Consider the following 20699-nt stretch of genomic DNA (forward strand, 5'->3'; position numbering starts at 1 on the left):
CTATAATAAAAAATACAATTACATAGTGCAATGACCTGATATGAGTGGACTAAGACATCAATATAGGTTTAAGTCCCATTTGGGTTTTTTTTCATTTCCTCTCAACAAAAGGAGAAAAAAGGGATATGCCACAGGATGCTCAGGATTATCCAGGAGTGAATAGTCAATGAATAGCATAGACCAGTGCTTATAAATCAATCTAAAATTGCACTTCTTAGATTCGTGCACTTCTCAAACTGTGTCTGATTAGGAGACCTTGCAGTGGCTACTAATTTTAACCACTCCTGTCATATTAACTTGGTTTGGTGTTAATTTTGAACTGAGCTTTTGCTAAGGCAACACAATTTGCAAGGAAATATTGCGCCATCTCTTTTTTTCCAGGCTGTGGTTTCAGTGGCTTATTAACAACCCATCCCACCCAAGCACAAGCTCTCGTGTGCACACAGAGACAGACAAAAAGCCAACCTACTTCTTTGAGGGAATTCATTTTTGCACTGAAGTGGGGGGATTTCAACATGCGCAGCAGAATGTCCAGCCGCAAGTCATCGACCGCCGTGACCAGGTCAGGTTGGAAGCGCATACACAGCAGTTTGATCCCAGACAAGAGCTCAGGGATACTCACCAGTCTCTGTTGGAAACAAAACAACAAGAAAGAGACAAATAGAGGCATTGGTATTTTTGCTATTCTGCTTCAGATGTCAGTGACTCACAAAGAGTAGGTTTAGTGACCAGACTGTTGAAACAAAACACAGAACCTGGTACATCTGAAAGTATTACTTGTACACTAGAAATTTTAAGGCAATAAAACCTTTGGTTAAAGCTGCAAGTTTGGTACAGTAAATTGCTCTCTTTTGGTTCAACAACCTGTGAATACCTTCCTGTTCAAAATTAACAACTTAAATCTAAGTTAAAAGCCAACACAATTTAATAGAACTGAAGGTCAAATTCAGGGTAATGCAGGAAGTAGCCACAAGTTACACAGACACTTTACCAACAACTACCAAATTCTCAGAAGCAAACAGCTAATGCAACAGTAATATGAATTTAACAGACTGCAAGACAGTAAATATCTTTGAGTCAGAGAAGTGAGCATTCAGCATGCTGCACAAGGGGACCAACAAAACCAAAAAATTGATAGCAACAGCAGCAAAATATTTTTAAAAAAGGTCATAAATCAGATATTTACCGAAAAGCATATAGAATGGAATTGGGTAAATGCATTTTCATCTATGTCATTCAGTCAGAATTTAGAACAGGCTGCATTCTTGCCAGTGAAAAGAAAGCTATTGTTGTAGTTTACACTGACAGCATTTCCAAGACAGGCAGGAAGTTCTTCCTAAATATTTAATATGTAAAACATTACCTTGTCTTTCAAGTCCTTCTCTTCTACGTTCTGTACATATTTAATCATTTTATGAATGACTGGATCCAGCATGGGCTAAAGAATGTGAGAAAAGGCATGACAATCATTTTAATGTTTCCTGAAATCAATAAAATTACTCGAAAGACGTGACTGCAGCAAAAAGGAAATACTTAGCTGAAAGCTACCATTAACCTAGAGATAAAGCAAGACCTACAACAAAGATAAAACTATCCTGGTAGCTATGTCCAGGAAAAGAAAAAGCAATTAGATTAAGAACCCATTTCAGACCACTGTACTGCAGGTTTGCACAGAGACAGACCAACAGCCCTCTGAAAATGCAGTAGTTATTAGGTGCATGTGCCTCTCTGACTCCCAGGGGATTCTAAACTACATCCTCTTCAAATAAAATCTTTCAGTCACTTAAGTCAATAGTTTTTTTTGGTGGTGAGGGCAGGTGTGAAGCCTGGAGTACGTTTGCACATACAAAGAGATCCGGTGAATTTTTTGCCTGTACCACAATTTTTGCAGTGTAAACTCTCATATCCATGTGCTTGATCTCAGTCAGGAAGTTAAACTAAAAGCAAAATCCATCCATCAGGCTGGATTCTTTTCCCACATGGTTTATACTGATGAAGCTTACTAGTGACAGTGGTAAAGCTTCTCATTGCTACAGATGTAGATACATGACTATAGATCATTGCTTGGAAAACGAGTCTGAACATTGTCTGAGCCCCTTATTCAACACCTCAAGATGCTCAAAATGGTTCTTGTACTTTCTGCAACGTGAGGTTTGAAGGCTTTTCAAATTAGTCACCAGTTTCACACCAACACAGTTGGAAATGAATTTTCAGTCCTCTTATAAGTCATAACAAAGACATTTTACCTGTACTACAGAAGAGTTAAGATATTCTGCACAAACTCCAAATGGTTGAACTAATGCAGAGATTGCCTGAAAGAAAGACAGCAAGTATTTAGGTGCATATTTAAGAGATCTTTTCATGGTTAGTAACCTATAGCTTAAAAGGCAAATGAAGGTGAACAAGTATTATTTATCTCATCATACATTTCCAGTCATTTGCTACAACTGTTTTTGGTGTGCAAGTCCTTTACAACACATGGTTTAAGAAAGATTTACTCTATGGCACACAGTAGAGTATGTGCTATATATTATACATGGCATGCAGTATGTGTTATATATTTTTGTCTGAAATAAAAAATGCCTTCCCAGTTTTCACTAATCTTGGTCCTCTCATCACTCTGTTCAGTGTTCTCTGACAGATCCTGTTTCAGTCACAGAAATAAACAGACGGAAAGGAACATATCACATTTTGCTTGCTCTCTACAGCAATCAGAAGTGTGAATGCAAAATTTAAGGTTAAAGCCATATGGCAAATTTTTTTCCCAAAGCATTATGTGGGAGAAAGCTTTTGTAAATGTGTCATATACATGTCAAGATCTCTTCAATGCATGATTTTAAAGTGGTATCTATCATCAAGAAATTAAATGTATAAAGGTATTTGTTTGCCAATAAATAACATCAAAATCAGTTTCTTTTCACACTGGATCAAGAATTGTGGAACTGAGTGTGCAGCAGTGCAATCCAAGGCCCAAATTAAGTGACGTTGACCCAGATTTCCTTCCTAAGCAAGCAGTTATTAATCATTAAACAAAGTCAAGTCAAAGTTTCTGTTACAGGACTGGGATGTAAATCAAGTTTTTCCTTATTCTTCTGTCAAGCTCACATATGAACCTATCTCTATATAGAGCAGAAAACATCAATATCCCAAGAAAAAAAGTTGAATTCTCTCCAAGTGGCATGTCACTGAAAGCAGACTGATTTTCTACTGGGGGACAAGCTTCCACATGACATCGTTTTCCTTTAGCCTCCTCATTCTCCAAAGCTTGAAAGAATTGGAAGTCTCCTGAATATAGGTTAGGAAGCTAAAACTAACCAAGTTAGACTTCATCACTAAAAATAGTTTAGCTCTGTTGAACCAGTCAGTTTTAAGACACAGCTCCTAAAAAGTTGTTTAGGATTAGACACTGTCTGTCTTCCTAAGGATTTTTTTTCCTTAAACAGCAATTTCTGTAATAAATGACAGAAGTCAATTCACTTGCAGCTAAATGCAGCTATGGGTGCAGTAAACAGAAAACCAGGCACATACTGATGAACATACAATGAAACTACTTTGATTGATGTCTAACCAGAAGGCTGAATGCTAGCAGAAAGGTACACTAATTTCTCCTCTTTTCTGTGAAGTCTCAATTGCTTTTCAGTCAGGATTCTTATGTATAACCTCATTTGACCTCCAGCCTGACAGCACTTCTCCAGGGCTCTATGGGAGTGTTGCTCTGGTACCAAAGAAAAGGTAAAAAGCACTGCCAAAAGGGACTTTGCTGGTTGTCCACGAAGGGTGCAATGGAAAGGGAAAAGTCTCATGACACAAGATGGACTTACCCCAAGTTCAATATCTTCTGAATTGAGTTTGGACTGAATTGCTGAAAATCCACCCAACTCTGCAAACTGAAAGAAAATAATCAGCATTACATAGTGAACAACAGTATCTTATCTTTTAAATAAGAGATTATAGAAAATACTCCACTGACAGTTCCTGAGATGCCAACAAGTGTCCTTTACCATGGAACATCCCATCCAAAAGAAGCTTTATATTTTCATGGGAGTTCAGGGGCACACGGGGGAATGCAATGCAATTACACATGGCACCAGAGTTTAAACATCAAACTAGAAACTCTGTCTTGAGTAAAAATGGACATAGGGAGGAAAGGCAGACCACATACAGCAACAGCTGACTGGACTGCCACTTTTTCTTGGGGGACCTTTGACTGCAGCCTCAGCTGGGCTCTCAAATTCCTCTAGTCATAGATACCACATTAGGGTAAAGGTGCCCAAGGGAGAAGGCAGCAACTCAACAAGCTGTATTTTACAAGGCAGGATTAAAATCTCAGACTATTTTTCTGTGGTTGTCAGAAAAGTGAGGAGTGAAAAAACAAGTCAGGGCAGGGTGGGGGATGGGAGAAGAAATTATCTCTGAAGACCAATGAATTCAAGTGACAAACAACAATTCTGGTTTACATTTACCTACCCTGTTTACCAGATCCACCAGCCACCCGTGAGGTTCCTTGAACAATAAGATCATGAACAAATTAGCAGCTGCAACATCAATGCTAAACATTTGTCTTCTGAAACAGACATTTGGACAGACACGTTCAGCCCATTAGCCCCCACCTCAAATGGATGTACTATTACACAAAAAAAACAATGCTTGTAACAGCTCCTTTATTAAGTGTAGCTGGAGCTCTGGTTGGTTCTCATGAGCATCATCCTGTTTTGGACTCTGCCTGACATCACTGCCCATGTGCTGCGGCAACAGATCACGCTGTGGCTGCTGACTCATACTCAACTGTATTTACAGCGCTGTAGCAGTGTGGAACATTACTAAAGCACCTTTCCCAAAGCAGCAGATGTAGGATTTTCTTTCTGTGGCCACAAACTTGTTTCCTGAAGGAGAAATCAACTCCATTGACGCTGTTTTGGACCCACTCATGTGGAACAACTGTGATAAGACAGTGTAAACCTCAAAAACTGCCTCCTTGCCAGTGTGTCTGAGTTGAAGATATTTTATCCTTGGCTGTCAGAAAAGCACAAATTCTCTGCTAGAATTGAACACTTGGAGTTATCCTGGTCATTTCACACTCAACAACCAAACAGATGTCAGTCCTTAGAAACACAGATCTACCCGTTGTGTGCTTCATGTCTAAAGCAACACACAGATTGTTGTGCTACTTTAGACATGAAAGTACATCCATTTCTAAATGTAGCTTTTAACAGGGCATCAGAACAATTTGAGAGCACAAATTAATGTCTACAGATCAACACATACTCAACATCTATTTTCTAAAATTCTTGGTGACATATTTAAATTTCGTGTGATAAATACCTACTAACCAAACAATCTTATCTGAAACAAAGACATCCACCCTAAAATAAGATTTTAGGGCATGGCCATACTTACCTTCTGAAAAGTGGATATGGGTGAGACAGCATGCATGTTCCCTTCCCCAAAGACTTCTGCCCAGTTTCTCTGGCACACCTTCATTCGATTCTTGAAATGATATTCATTGTCGGGATTAAACGCCTTGAAAAAAAAGCCCATGGCAATGAACAGGTGGCTTATGCCAGTTTCAAAACTTATCTTGATAACATTTGACTGTTTCAGTTGAGCATTCTCCTGGCTGACAGTTAAAGATCTAGCAAAAAAATAAAGTTGAACACAAGCTCCCTGCTCCTGCCTCTCACTTCTCACCATATAAAGCATTTTGAAGCTTCCATTCTGTATGGACAATATCCAATAACCACATGAGCCAGAGGTCCATAAAACAGAGAACTGAACTCAAAGTATCAGTTCTGAAACATAAATAGCAAAGTGACAAAAACGTGTTTTTTTTAAAAACTGCTAGTTTTCAGAAGTTCTGAACAGCACCCACCCCTCTGAATTCCATACTGGATGTTAAGTATCTGCAGCAAGCAATGGCTGCAGTTTTTAAGACAATGAATTACAACTTACACAGTTGGAAAAAGCATCAGCTGCATAAACACAAAATGCCAAATGCCCAGGTATTAGAAACTGCATCAGAGAGTCAAATACCATTGTAAGCACACCAAGCAGGCCCACGGGAATAGGATCTTGTTTTACTCTTTCTGCAACCAGGTCCACCAGCAGCATGAGCATGTTGTAGATTCCTTCATGGATTTCGGTTCCCCACTTGTGAACAGCACTGGATGTCAACAGCTAACAAGGAAAAAAAAAAAAAGTAATTTTTTTTACAAGTTTGAGCACAATCACAAACCAGGAGAAATTTATCAGCTCCTGAGACTGTTTTCAGAGCAAATGTTTCCTTGGAAGGCACTCATGACTGTCTGGTGTGTTTTTCAGATGTTCTTTCTGCACTAATGGCTTAAGAGTTAATTCAATTCGTAATTTTGCAGAAGAACACCTTAAATCACAGTTTATGACAGAAAATAAAATCTATCAAACTGTTTTCCATTTGCATGCACTAGTAGAGACCGTAACCTTTGCAAAGAACAACTAATATGAAATGAATCTGTTTGCAGATTGAACACACAACTATTAAATCTTGAAACAGGCAGCCACAGAGCTGCACTGATTCAGCTAAGGTAACCATTTACCAATTCACACTTCCTGAGCATCTTCTATTGGAAAACAAAGCACATGTACCAGGAGAGAGAGTTATTTAGTGCTGCTTCCACCTACTGAAACATGTTCTTTAAATCTGGTTTCATGGTTGTTTATAAAGGACATTTGGCTGCCATCTGCAAACTTCATTTAATTTCTGCTGTATTTGAACAGAAGCAGATAAAAAAACTTAATAGTTTAAATACAATTACTTTTTGTACCACTAATCGAGTTTCTTGCAAATATTTCAGCAAATTGTAATTCAGCACATCCTGAACTTAGATTTCTACAGATTATCCTTCTGGAGGAACAATCTACATTGCTTATTTCTTATGCAAACAATACCAAATGATATAAAACTATTGCATGTAAGATTAGTACTCTGATAACTAAATGAAAAAATATTTTTTCCCTTGAATTTCTACCTTCCTTAAATATAATCATATTCTCAGTATTTTAACACTAGGACAGAGTAACTTTTTAAAGGGTATGTATGTGTTCTTATACATATGGTCTAAAAACTGGGCAGGAAATTTAGGCAGCACCTGAAGTGGATGGAATAGTGGGAAGCCAATTATTTTGGGAAGCTCTAGAGAGAAAATTCACAACAGCCCAGAGAAACACAGGGCATTAAAAACTGAGGTGAAAGATAAAATTCTAAATGGACTGTGAAAAGAATTTAGCAACCCTCTGAAGAAATAAGAGAAAGAACAGTTAATGGAAACCTGATCATGAACTTGCCACTAATGGCCATATCCAAGGGTCTCTAAACCTCTCTTTGGGCTCTGGTAATTACTACAGGGCTCTTCATTGAAAGGGAAAGAAAAAAAAGAAAATTACTTATGTGCTAAAGTTGGCCAGTTACAGAACTGGGACCTTGTATGATTTAAATCTCTACGATTTTAACCTAGGAAAGTAATTTGAGTGTGATTTTAATCCAAGAACCCACTTAGTAGCTGCCTGAAGTCTGGATTACAAAACACTTTTTCTACCATGAACAATGCAAAGAAACACTGAACTGGCCTACTGTGCCTACTTACCTTTTTAAATGCTTCAGGCATGCATCTGTCCATAAACCTCTTGCAATTCTCATCGGAATCAGAAAGACCTTTACAGAAAGGAGAGTGCTTTTGAACAGTACTTTAAAAAAATTACTTTTTAAGATGACCTCAGGGACCTGGTTGCAAGTTTTTGGGAACACCAATCCAAACCAGCAGTCATAAAAGTGCTACTGTTCATTCATAACTAGCATGCTTTTCAAGCCACAAAAAGCATGGGTCGAGAGAACCTGACTTTCAGAACTAAGAATTCACTTCCCAACACCTTTTACAACTTCTTCAAGCATTATTAGAACCATAAGTAACCTGTAAACTTCAGAGTTTACAATTCATACATTACTGATACTTCACAGCCTCCTTCCAAAACCAAATGAAAGCACAGCCTTTTAACACGGATTGGAAACAAAGAAGCAAACCAGAACCACTTAACTTCTATTCTTCCAAGAGACTACAACATTCCTTTAGTCTGCCATCAGGCGTGACTGAAAAACTATCTTGTACTCTCATTATACATCAGTTGTTGGGTGTGGTGCCTCCTTAACACTCTTAACCCCAGCCAAAGTACAGAAGAGCCAAATTCAGATCTAATGCAATGTAAGCATTTCACCAGGGAAAAACAACCACTTATACAAGTATGGTACAGCAGGGATTGAGATGACAGCTTGTTTTTATGAATGGAAAATAACCAGCACAAGGAAAAAAAAGAGTCAGTAATTTAGCTCTGAAAAGATGTAATTCCCTGAATCATTAGAACATAAAGAAACATGTGTGCCACTTTTTGAAAAAAAACTTAAGCAAACAAATTACTTTAGAGAGAAAGAAAAGGGATCAATGTTGCTTTTACAGTTCACTGTTAACCACTTTCCCAGAGATGTGATTGTTGAGCAGGGTGCAAGTATACAGCAGCAAGATTAAAGCAAAAGACACAACTGCCCAACATTCTGTCTGTGACACCCTCTGAACAGATAATCTGTGTATTTGTGAAAGGGAACTTACCCAGTCTTGCCAGGTAGGTGGATGCAATTAGGCACTTGCCTAGAGACTCCTCCCGCTTGTAGGGTATGGACCAGTGATCTGTCAAAACTCTGCTCTCCAGTTCATACAAGTTGGTTGTTGGAAACTCAATCCCTTCACCAGAGCAATTCCCATTTTCATCATTTTTCTGTGGGCGAAAAAAAAAAAGTTCAAGTGACACAGTTTCCTAGGCACATTAAAGGGTTTAGAAAAGGCAGCTGTGCTTGTAACAAGCATGTCAAATTCTCAACCCTGAGGCTGCTCGTGTTTTTCAAAGTAGAATTTAATATTTCAATTTGAATTGAAGGGATTACATACCTTGATGTATTTCGTGTAGGTGATAACTACTATGTTTACATAACTAATTGATAACTAATTGCCTATTTAAGAGGCAAATCTGGTTCCATAGGATATCAGATCCTAGAGCCAGGTGATAAGTACTTCCAGCCCCTGTGAGACTGTAGAGTACAAATTTTGATCTCCATAGATCTGTGTATTAATCTTCTGTTTAACAACTCATGCAGAATATGGGAATAGTTTACTCTAAGGGAAGTCCATTTCATCCCACCACATTAGAAATACAGGATACTGTTTCAGTACATCAGGATTTTCTTTTACTAACTAGTAATCTAAAGAAAAATCTACATCAAATATGGCTGTCCAACAAGGTAATATAATTGTCCTTCTCCTGAAGTCATAATGACTGCAGCTAAGCTTTACAGGTTTCCTGCTAATGCCACTGAAGAGCAGCTATCTCCACTGAGTGCCATATGAGGCAACTGCCTCAGCAGCACCAGAGAAAGAGTAGACAAGTTACTCATTTATTTTCTTTTGTTTATTTTTTAACCTCCCATAGATGCCAGCTACCCAATGTGTCAAAGAGTTCACATGGACTACCTTTCCCTGCCTCCACAACAGCAGGCAAAGCCAGCAGGAGAAAGGACAGAATGTCTGGATCAGGCCTGGCAGCGAGCAGGAGCCACTACTGGAGACAGTGGAAAACAAGAGCAGTGATGGTAACAAGATCCCACTGAGAGAGAAGCCAGGGACAAGGAGGGAAGGCAGGAAACATATTTGAAAGTAAAAAACAGACAGTGTCAGGAAAGTGAATGGAAAAACAAGAAAGGAATAAACCAAAAGAAGAACTGAACTCTGGAGGAGATGGTATACAAAGAACAGAATCAATGTATGCACACAAGTGTGCTTCCAGCTCTCTCACGGCATTTGCTACTTGTAGGATTAGACTTGTTTTAAAAAAAGTAAATGTGTCATTCACTTTCATAATGGTTCAAAGATATTAAGCCAAGGGAACAGCAATCGTATAGAGCCTAACCTTTAAAGTTCATGGACAACATGTGGGCTGGACTTACTAACAGGTTCTGAGAGCAGCAGTACAATCTATAGGAACGGAACACAGAACAGTGCTTAAAAAAAACCACACATCAGTGTTTGGGAAATAAAGTGCCACCTTTTCCAACTCCCTACTAAACATTTAGTTCTCAGCTTGTCTTTATGGGAAGTTGTACTTCTGAAACTGTCATCACCCGATCCAGCGCTGTGCATGGAAGCCTAATGTAATTCCCACCTAGCAAATCATGCCCTGTTTAAATACTTCAGATTTTGGAGAAGAGATATTTGAAGGTCTAAATGAAAAGACACTGAAATTATTTAGAAGCATTTTTTAGGAATTAAACTGTTAATTATACAGCTTCTGTAAAGAACATCCATGCAGAACACAAAACCATTTCCTACAGAAAACAATGTGCAGTTATAAAGAAAGTGTCCTCACAGTAACAGAACAGGAACGAACTTTTAGTACAAAAAAGGCAGACTGAGTAAAATATAAACACCCAATTGCTGGGTGTTCAATGACTACAGTTCAGCCTCGAATTGTAGCCAAGGAAAGCAACATTTCAACAAATGTGTCAGATACAGAGCTACAGTTGCTTCATTCCCCGGAGGAAAGTGTCCACACCAAATAAAAGCAGCGATAGCAATTGGTATCTTAAGAGATGCAGAACAGCAATGCAGACCTTCAGCTGTAGCTGAAAAACTCCACTTGTTGTTCTGCTTTCCCATCTGCATCCAAGCCATGCTGCTCTTTAGTTACCTGTTTCCATGCAAGTGATTGCCAGGGTCCATGACACAGAAATTCATATGGAAAGTGAAATAATACATGTTCTTCACTGTACATTCAGCTTCCATTGTCATAAATTATGCTTAGAACACATCTGGACTATTGCTACCAACAGTGCAGTGACAAGATGGTTTTCCACAAAAAAAAATGAGTGTGGTATTTGGAATATTGCCCTAGTAATGAGAACTACTTGCATTGAAGGAGCATGCTCTTGGCACATTCCAGGAATTAAGAAGCAATGAGGCTTCTTGCTTGACAGTGCTCTGCTACTAAAACCATGTACAGAAAGCATCAAGTTCATTTATTAATTTTAGAACCCATCACATCCACATAGCTTCACAGCTACTGTGAAACCTGTGACAGTCTCAAATACACACCCAGGCAGTTTAAAACCCAAATTCCCCTTCAAACCACTAATAAATTTAACACTCTGCATTTCTGGGAGATTACAGCTACGTTCACATTATCTTAGTGCAGACTGAGTCGTGTTTCTTACAACAAATCTACTACAAGAAACAGTCTCTTTAAAGACTTACTGCTCCTCTTTCACAATTAGTGTCCTTCTGCACATGAAAAACCCCAAATTGTTCACCACACATTTTTTAATCAATTTGGGCACTGCTCTTTAAAGTGTGGGGTTTATTACCAGCAGCTGCTACAGCAAGGTGAAATGTCAGCTCAGTTCTTGCATAATCTTATGTTGGCTGGTGATCTGCACACAGATCTCACTGCAACACAGCCTGGAGAATTCACCTGCTCTGCTGACATTCACAAATGCAACACAGCCCTGAACACGTATCCACAATTAATGCCCTGTAACTGAGGAGCTCAGGAACTGTCACTGCAAACTCTACTGACAAAGGTCCATGGAGGAAATAAAAGCTTTAAAAGAAAAATTACTGTACATGTGAAAGTAAATAGGATACAAGGCCATATCAGCCTCCCAAAAGGTGAATTTCTGAATCCTGTCTTTGGGGAATTACATGGGGTTTGTTTGCTTGATTATATATGTAAATTGTTTATAAATGAAGATACTAAAAGAACTATCTCCCTCCCCTCAGATAGGTGACTTCAGAATGGTGTCTGCTAGTTGAGGATGACCTGTCTCAGGACTCTGCAATTCTGGCTGGACAGACTTAACACTGGACTGGCCCCCAACATGATAAGGATTTATAGGGATGTTCTTCTATAGAATAGTAAAAAGGAAAAAAAATCCCAACCCCATTCCTGGTCACTAATGGGTCATCCAAAGATAAACTGTCTAAAAGGCTGTAAGAATCACTCTTTTCTGCAGTAGGAAGTCATGATGCACATCACAAATCTGTGACTATTCCTGCAGCTGAAATACTGAGACCAGAAAACTTTTGCTGACAAACCTTTAACATAGTTTTCCATGCCTTCTGATATATCTCTTATTGCACAAAAGCCCTGAAAATCCCCTCATTCTAACAGTCTTGACTCTTCTGGCTTATTTTCAAGGTGTGTGGCTAAACATACACACAGGCTCCCAGGAGAAATATCCTCACAGGAACAGGCTCAAGCACTGATTTAAGCTCCCCTCTCTGGGGACCTGGCACTTCCCAGAGTTGCTTGCAAGGCTTAATAAACAAAAATTGTTCAACATCTGATCAATAAAGCATTGCTTAAATCTGTAGCATAAAACCTTCTATTGAAGAGTAACACAGAACAAAGATTAGCACAAAAAGTAAAATATGAATTAACTTTAATTGCCAAAAGGTCACAGTTTAAAGCTTCAGAACTCATTCATGCAGTATTCAGCTAATTAACTCATCAAACACTGCTTAACTGAAGCCACTGACACTTCCCATACCAGTCACTTTACATAAAATAACAAGGAGTTTAAGACTTGTTTTAATTCTAATTGGCAGCCTTAGTAATGAAATTACAGTCAAATTATGATTTAAATTAGTTAATTTGATTTTGATAGGAGGCTACCAACAGAATCTATTATCACCACAGCTAAGTCACATTATGTGCTCTTGAATCTAGTATAACTTAGGAAACAAACCCCCAAAGTCACGTTTCTTTCAACAAGCAACAGGATCAGACTAAGACACCAGCAGACCAAGCAGTTACCTCCACCTCATGCCTCTCTAATAAGTGACTTTCACAAAATAACCATCATTTTATCGCCAAGAAAACAGATTTTTCATGTTTCATTGCATTGTTAAAAAGAACAACCACAAAACCTTGTTACTATGTACCTACAAACAGGACAAAGTTTAACTGCTCTGAAAAGCAGTAATGGAAAAAAAAATGCATAAAGCCAGAACTAGCAGACAAAAATTTTAGGTCCACCTTTCAGTTTTTAATCACAGACATAGTCAACATAAAGAAATCAATTTCCCAATGCTTCAGCTTCCCCAGCTGCAAAGTGTCAGCAGGGATGCTCCCCTCTGCCACAGCACTGATGCATCACACACAAGTGTTTGCAGAGCACTGCAATGCTCAGGTGGAGGCAAGGTGAGAGAAATACATCAAATACCCGTAAAAATAGAGCGTTTCTCTGCTCTGATGTATTGTGCCCATCAATTTGTGGGAGAAGCTATGAATCCTGAAGTCATGACCTGACAGTCCCTCCATCTGCCAGACTATTGATTAAAGCAGCTTTTACTTTCACGTCTGGATGTCAAACCTTTTCTTCTTTTAATTAACTCCTAAAAGGGGGATATTCTGTTACCCAGAACTGAAAAAGACAGGTAAGGATTCAAAGCCTTTCAAACAACTCAAAGCTACCACCTTGCACTTACACATGAACACGAAGAACAAGGTATTGACTGTTTAAAAAAAATGTCACATTTTCATACCTATAACCTACTTTCTATTTATAAACTGGTAATCCAAAAGGTTAAAGAACTTTCAACTCTTGTTAAGTGGTAGATGTGGGAACAAAATTGGAGTATTTCCTAGCTGCCTGTTCCTGCACTCAGATCAAACCCATTGGACCCACATTGCTAAGAGCAAGCTTGGTATCCTCTTGTGAATGTCAGTATCAATAAGACTCAAAATATGGTGTCATGTAGGGAATTTCCACATTATATTTCTTATCTGGCAATAAGAAAACCCACTGTGATTTCCTGAATGTTTTACTGACAAACAGGCATTTACTTGCAAAGTATTGTCACAGTTTTTAAGTCCTAAAGAGATACAGCATCTCACCCCTGAATTTTCATCCAAAGAAACATCTGGATGCAAAAATTTTAAATGCAGCAACAGATAGGAATGTTTTTTGTTATTTATGTTCTGCTAAGAGAACATAAGCTTGTTGGTGGGATACACAGATGTTTTGTTTTGTTCTTTTCTCATAGAAATGAAGCTCTTCAAATTTTTACTATGGACTACTTCACACAAACAAATGCAGTCTTGTCATGAGAAAAGAGTGCTAGCATTTTGTCATGCTAATATAAAAGAATGATACCAGTCTACTACTAAAGGAAAATAAATCCTCCTTGACAGACTCCACCTAACTGAAGTTGATCTGGACTCTCACCCTATCACTCTCACCATATCACAGAGATGCCCTAAGAAAAACCCAATTTATTTAGTGAACTTTCTCACAGGAAGTTTTAGACACTGACCTTAAGTGAGAGTAGCACAAGGACACCATCAAGGATGCATGTTTAGACTAAACCCTTAGTAGCTGTAAAGGATTATAACAAACTATAACCACAAAAACCCTATGGCTCTACCTTTCCTCTGCTCCCCACCCCTCACAACCAAGAACTGTGTAAGACTGCTAATAAGAACACAACAGGAATTCGAAAAATAAATTCAGCAAAGCTGGAAATTAACTCAGAGTTTCTGAAAACTTGAGTTGTACTCTTTCCAAAAAAATTTCCCTGATTTCCAGGGTGATGGTGTGATGTTACCAGGCAATACTCCCTGATGTACTTGCCTACTTGTTCAGAGATAAACATAGTCCTGAGCGTCACAGCAAAACAAAACAACCGAGGCTCTGTAAAAATAGCACTTGAATTAAAACCACCGTTTAACTTTGAAAATACAAGGAGCCTCTCTGCCCTTTTATACTGCTATTACCACAGTATTCAGTGAAATCTGAGGCAGATTCACTACAACCACTTTTGGCAACGTATTTTGAAGTCTGATAAGTTGTAGGCGAGGAAGAAGTCATGGAAAGCACTGTTAGGAATGCCATTCATAAGGAACCAAGGAAAACACTTATCTTCCATGTTTTTTCACTATTGTCTGCAGATATATTTAAAAACTTACTCCATTAGTGTAACTACAAACAGCTAGACTTGGAGTCTACACCGTTATTCCTCCCAACCCTTGAGTTTTCATAAGCACGAAACCTCATGCTTGTTCCCAAATAACTCAGAATAACTTGGTGTGGTATCAGATAAACACTGTGCTTTAAAACAATAAAACAATGAATCACAAACGCTTAACACTTCAGTACTTAAAATTAAGTCAATACTTATATCTCCCTTTGCCAAAACACCAGGAATTAATAGAGAAGTGCTGCAAAAACCACTATATAAAGTATTTAATGTAATGTTTTAGGGACCAAAGGTCAGGGTGTGGAAAGGAAAATTAATTCAGTAATGCTGCTAAACACTCATCTGTACTTCTGTTCTACAGATGTACACTGATGAGCCAGAAACCAGAACTGACAAAGCAGCTGATTTCAACAGTATATAATTCCAAAATTGTGACTAACTAATATGGAAAAATCTTTAAATGCCTCTCAAGATCTCTCTGCTGGGCATCAGAAAAGCCAGAACTGTTGTAAAGTAGTGAGCAGGAGGATCAAGTGGCAAGAAACAGTGGGAACACTGGCTTTTAAAATTAATTTTACATTTGGCTCCTGAAACATATATACCAAAGGCTATTCCTACAGCAGCAGAAATACATGTTTTTTTCAAAATAAAAGCTTACAAAAGAAACAGGCACTTCCTCTTTGCCCTCCTCATACAAAGAGCTACTGTTCCTTAATCCAAAAGCAATCCAAATGATTTGCTGGAATTAACTTCTAACACTGGCTAATTTGTTTTTATTCTCATTCTTCCTCAGTATTTCACTTCCTTATGAAACAGCTGCCACAGAATAGCACTGTAAACTGGGCAGATGACCAGAAAATGCTTCCAGAGGACATTATAGCAGAGAGACTTCCTGCCCAGCTGAGAATTTGGCTGTAGAGAGCTGTCTCCCACCTTCACTGACCCTGCAGGCATCACCTTCATCACCAATGAACCAGTAATTACAGAGTGCTCCTCTCAATCCAGCAATTACTCTAACGATCACATTACATGATAATGACTTCGTGAGTTATTCAAAACAAAGCTTACATTTAAAATTAACCAGCTGCATCTCTCAGTATCACCCCTATTTCCCTAACTTCATGTAGCATCTCTATTAGCCTGTGCTGTATCAAGAATGAAACCCAGAGTATTTTCTTTCAAACGCTTTCAAGGAAGTGTTAATGGAATCAGAATATAAAAAAAGATTCCACACCAGGGCCACTCATTTTTGAAAACAGTGATGCTGAAAACCAGGAGTGCTAAAATACTAATTCCACTTGACATTCTGATGGCATCCAGCCAGGGCCTCGATGCCAGAATCCACCACAGAGCTTTATTTGATTGCTTAATTGTTTTACAAGGCCAATTCGTAGACAAGCCACACTGTAAAACTTCCACACGAGAATGCAAGAAATACTCACTTTTGCAAAGCTCAAGACTACTTACAAGAGAGGAGACTGACTTTAAATGTGCAGAACTGTAGCGTGAAATCCATCTCATTTGCTTGGAGGCTAAATACCTTCTTTGTCTTTAAATAAATACAGCTCCTTCCATTCAAGGATCAAAGAACTTCACAAGCCTAACATCCATGGTTCTCCTAATAAAGCACACCCCATTATCCTCATTTTACACATTAAAAGCTAAACCAGAGGTTAACTTACACACCCACCGTGACACAGCACATCTGTGGCAGAACTGCTTTCAGTCCTGAGCTTTAATAATGAGGAGAGGTAGGGTTTGAACACCACAGTTCTGCAGCATGACTAGTGAGAATGTTCCTGGCACTGGCACTCACTACAGTCGCCGGCCTGGCATTTTCACAAAATCCCTTCTCTTGCAGTCAAACAGCACCTCAAAAGCAATCTTGGACAAGTTTTATTATAAACCTTACCTAGTAAAATCTGGCATGTACGAGCTTTTGATCCAGTTCAACTAAAAAAAACATAAATCAAAAGAGCACATGCTGAAGGGGACAGGAATAGCCAGAGGGTAATATAATCTGTTCATCACGATTTAGCCCAAAGGTCATAGTAATGGCTCTCAGAAGCTGTTTAAAAGCAAATTAAGATTGTTTTAGTGAAGGTTACACAAACCATTGGTATATCTTTAATATTTTTACCTGCCCCTCCCCACAATTTCAAGTTCTCTGGTCACAATCCCCACATTTGTTCAGCCTGCTCTTCTCCATCCCATTTCTCCAGAACTCACTAAAGCCAGCAATTGTGGCACTTGTGGCAATTCACGGACACACTGACAGACACTGTCATCGCACTCATTTATAGTCTTGTCTTAAATTATAAAGGATTTAGAGCAGCAGTTCATAAAACAGCTTATCTGTCAGTCAGATGAAGAGATGAGCATAGCGTCCCTCACCCGCCTCCCTCAGCACAGAATCACACCATGACAATCTGCATGTTGCCTAAGGAATCAACACAGAAATCCCACATTCCTGCCAAATTGCAAGATTTACTTCTGTCAACAGACATAAACACAGAAGTTATGTCAAACACACAACGTTACCTCTTGGAAAAGCAGGTGACCTCAGTCTATCAATGTGGTTTGGTGCTACGAAGGGTAAAACTTCAAATCAGCTGTAAGCCTCAAGCTGAACTTCCTGCACTTTCAGGAAGACTGCAGAAATGAACTGAAGCCCCCTTTGTATTTCCAAGTTTGTCTGGCCCTTTCCTTTTGATGAGTTAAGTGTGGTCATGCTACCAGCATCAACGCCAGAGGCACACCACAGCCATCAACCTAAAACTGAAGCAACTTGGAAACACTGGCCAGCTGAAAGTGAAGTTTTAACCTAATGAAATTGAAATTTATGCACATCTTCAGCTCAAGCCTCACACAGAAAGAAAGCACAGGGCATATGTTGGACCAGCTCACAGCAGCTATCTTGCTTCTGGGCCAGTTACTCCGAATTCAAGCTTCTTTAAGACTTTCAGACAGCCCTGAAGACCAGCAGTCTGGACCACTGAAAGAGGATTCATACTGATTTTTACTATCTTATCTAAAGAAAACATGTTTTAACTAGTATGATATGTATCTGGTTGCTGTGCTCTTTTCAAAGAAAACCACTAGACAAGCCTTTCTTTGATCCACATGAATGTTGAACAGATTCTAACATTATGTAATAGAGACCGAATAAGCATATGCAAACATAATGGATTCATTACTGATTAGGGAAAATGTAAAGTGTTTAATCATTCATACACTTATTCTTATATGCATGCTAAAGTGTGCTCAGCCAAAAAAAGCATGTAAATTCAAAGTACAGACCTGTTACACGTCTTGAAGAATGACTGAAGCATTCTTGCTATTTTTAAATTATAACATCTAATCCTAACTTTTGTTCATGAAGTGTTAGACTTGAACATTTTACTTGGGGGAATATTTCTAGGAATTCTTCTCCTGTGATTTACCTCCTGCTGCTGATATATAAAATCCAAAAATCTAACACCCCATTTCCTCCCCACTGAATAAAAGTTAAAACTGGTATTATGAAGAGAAGGAAGAATACACACTCGAAGAGCTGTTAGAAAGAGAGATGATACTGAGAGGAAGAAAACCAGAAATAACATCTGAATTACCACAAGACAGCATGGGGTACAATATGTTTCACCATAATGTGTATGACTACAATGAATAATATAGCTGCTTCTGCAACGGCTTTCTGTACAGCTTCATATGCCATAAGCTTCTGCTGAATGGAAAACTACTGATTAACCTGATTAATTACTGATTAACTGCTTAAAGAATAGCTGTAGCTTATTAAATGTAATGCTAGATTACAGCTGATGAATAAAAAAACCCAAGGACTGATCATATATCACTTTCCCCCTCTCATAAAATGTATGCCAAAAGCTGTTAAGTTGTGCTGCAGTGTTAGACAAATATGCACAGGCAACAATTCCAATCTCAAGATTTTTATAGATATAACTCTTTTATTACAAAAATACTGTTCTGCATACACGTGCAGGAGTTGACAGATGCTCATATGCAAATGGATCCAATTACTAAATTGAGGCATGAACTTATATAAAGTTTCATGTAGCAAGACACCTCAATCCTTCTGAAATGCCTGCTCTGTGCAGGGATTTACCTACATCGAAATGTTTTGACTTCCCTCCTGTGGGTTAAAAAGAGCACAAGTCAGAGCAAACAAGAACGTGAGTGGCAAAGGAAACTATTACAAAGTTAAGTAAATTTGATCAGAAATACAGGATGAAACAATGGGGGGGCGGGAGAATCCTCTGAGAGCTGTCAAAGTGCCATTTGTAATGGGAACAAGAGCAGGGAAAAAAGTGCTTCTCTGAAGTTTACACTGACAGCTTCTCTCGAAATGTCACACTGACAAGCCAGACTGTCCCAACTATAACTACATCCAACCTAAATGCCAACAAGAACTCTCGTTCACTCTCAATCCTTCACACAGGAAAGGTTAGAAACCAGTTCCCTGGCGCTTCAGTCAGGGAAGTTTAACAGCGGCTCCGCTTCTGCGCACCACATGTGCCACCCCACGGATCAGCTTACTCCACGAGCACACACCAGCAGCTTAGAGGAGCTCAGGATCTAACCCAGTTAACTCAGTGAGCAGGATCACCTATCTTTATTCCGCAGGACTGGACGTCAATATGCTGAGGCTACGGATACAGATGATCTGTGCAAGCGTAGTTACGCACCTGATACGCCCATGGATTCTTCATGAATGTATTTATAGACACGTACACATGCGTGCACAGAAAGGGAGCACTTCTCTGGCACAGAAAACCCTCAGGATACTCTTCACTGGAGCCTTGGAGGGTACATGAGGTTCCCTGGTTTTGTTCACGAGCTTAAGCATCTGCTCTTGACCACTTTTTGAGACAGAGACTATGCAAGGTGGCCCTTTGGTATCACACAGGGGGGCTTTCTGCTGTTCTCACCCCACGAGTCCCACAGTCTGGACACTACTAATTAGGTCTTTTCTTATGAGCATTCAGTGAAGTTTTGGGAAAAAGACCAAGAGGAGGAGAAGGCTTTATAGGAAAGCACTACAAGATTGTTCCAGAGAGCAAGGAGAGCACCATGAGTGTATCTGCTGGCTGAAGGGTTCAGAGTTCTGGAAGAGGATGGAAGAGAGAGAAAGGCAAACAAGGAGGAAAGAGAGAACCTGGGAAAGGCTGACATTTTCCAGTACTTCTATCTACTTCAGTTTTATTTCTGATCACAGCCCTAAGTAATGACTTAAAGCTCTGTTTTGAAAAACATTTGACCTCACTGCGTTCCTATTTCAGAACTTACACTCAACTTATCCAAATAAAACTGTACCTAAGGTCATACCCACGTTGCGCTTTCCTTCACATTGTGCAAACAGTTAAAAAAAATAGACAGCCCTTAGTCACCGGGATTATGCAAGAAGGCACAAGAGGGGGAGCGAAAAGCAAAGCCCTACGGTAGCCACACATTCCTGGAATGCCAAGGAAAACCCTGGGTGCGCTTCACCTTGCAGGGATCGCAGGGAACGGGCTCGGGAACGCGCCGGGCGGGCGGCAGGCTGGGAATGGAGGCGGATAAGGAGTCCCGGGCCCGGGGAGTGACGGAGGGTCCCTGGGCACGTCCCGCCGGCCCCACGCCCGGGCCGACCCC

At 39.4% G+C, this 20699-nt stretch overlaps 1 protein-coding gene across 1 annotated transcript in view; it reads right to left on the reverse strand.

Moving 5' to 3' along the window:
• USP24 (ubiquitin specific peptidase 24) overlaps positions 1-20699 on the reverse strand; it is a 64202-nt gene that overhangs the window by 40324 nt on the left and 3179 nt on the right. Inside the window, exons 3-12 of the mRNA XM_017733541.1 lie at positions 17612-17617; positions 8634-8799; positions 7620-7687; positions 6031-6174; positions 5398-5520; positions 4468-4503; positions 3822-3887; positions 2247-2312; positions 1364-1438; positions 470-628 (exon numbers count right to left, since the gene is read on the reverse strand). Coding sequence (XP_017589030.1) covers positions 470-628; positions 1364-1438; positions 2247-2312; positions 3822-3887; positions 4468-4503; positions 5398-5520; positions 6031-6174; positions 7620-7687; positions 8634-8799; positions 17612-17617 — 909 coding nt within the window. The remainder of the gene's footprint in view (positions 1-469; positions 629-1363; positions 1439-2246; positions 2313-3821; positions 3888-4467; positions 4504-5397; positions 5521-6030; positions 6175-7619; positions 7688-8633; positions 8800-17611; positions 17618-20699) is intronic.

Source organism: Corvus brachyrhynchos, unplaced genomic scaffold (genome assembly GCF_000691975.1).
Source record: "Corvus brachyrhynchos isolate BGI_N302 unplaced genomic scaffold, ASM69197v1 scaffold34, whole genome shotgun sequence".
In the NCBI taxonomy this organism is placed as follows: domain Eukaryota; kingdom Metazoa; phylum Chordata; class Aves; order Passeriformes; family Corvidae; genus Corvus; species Corvus brachyrhynchos.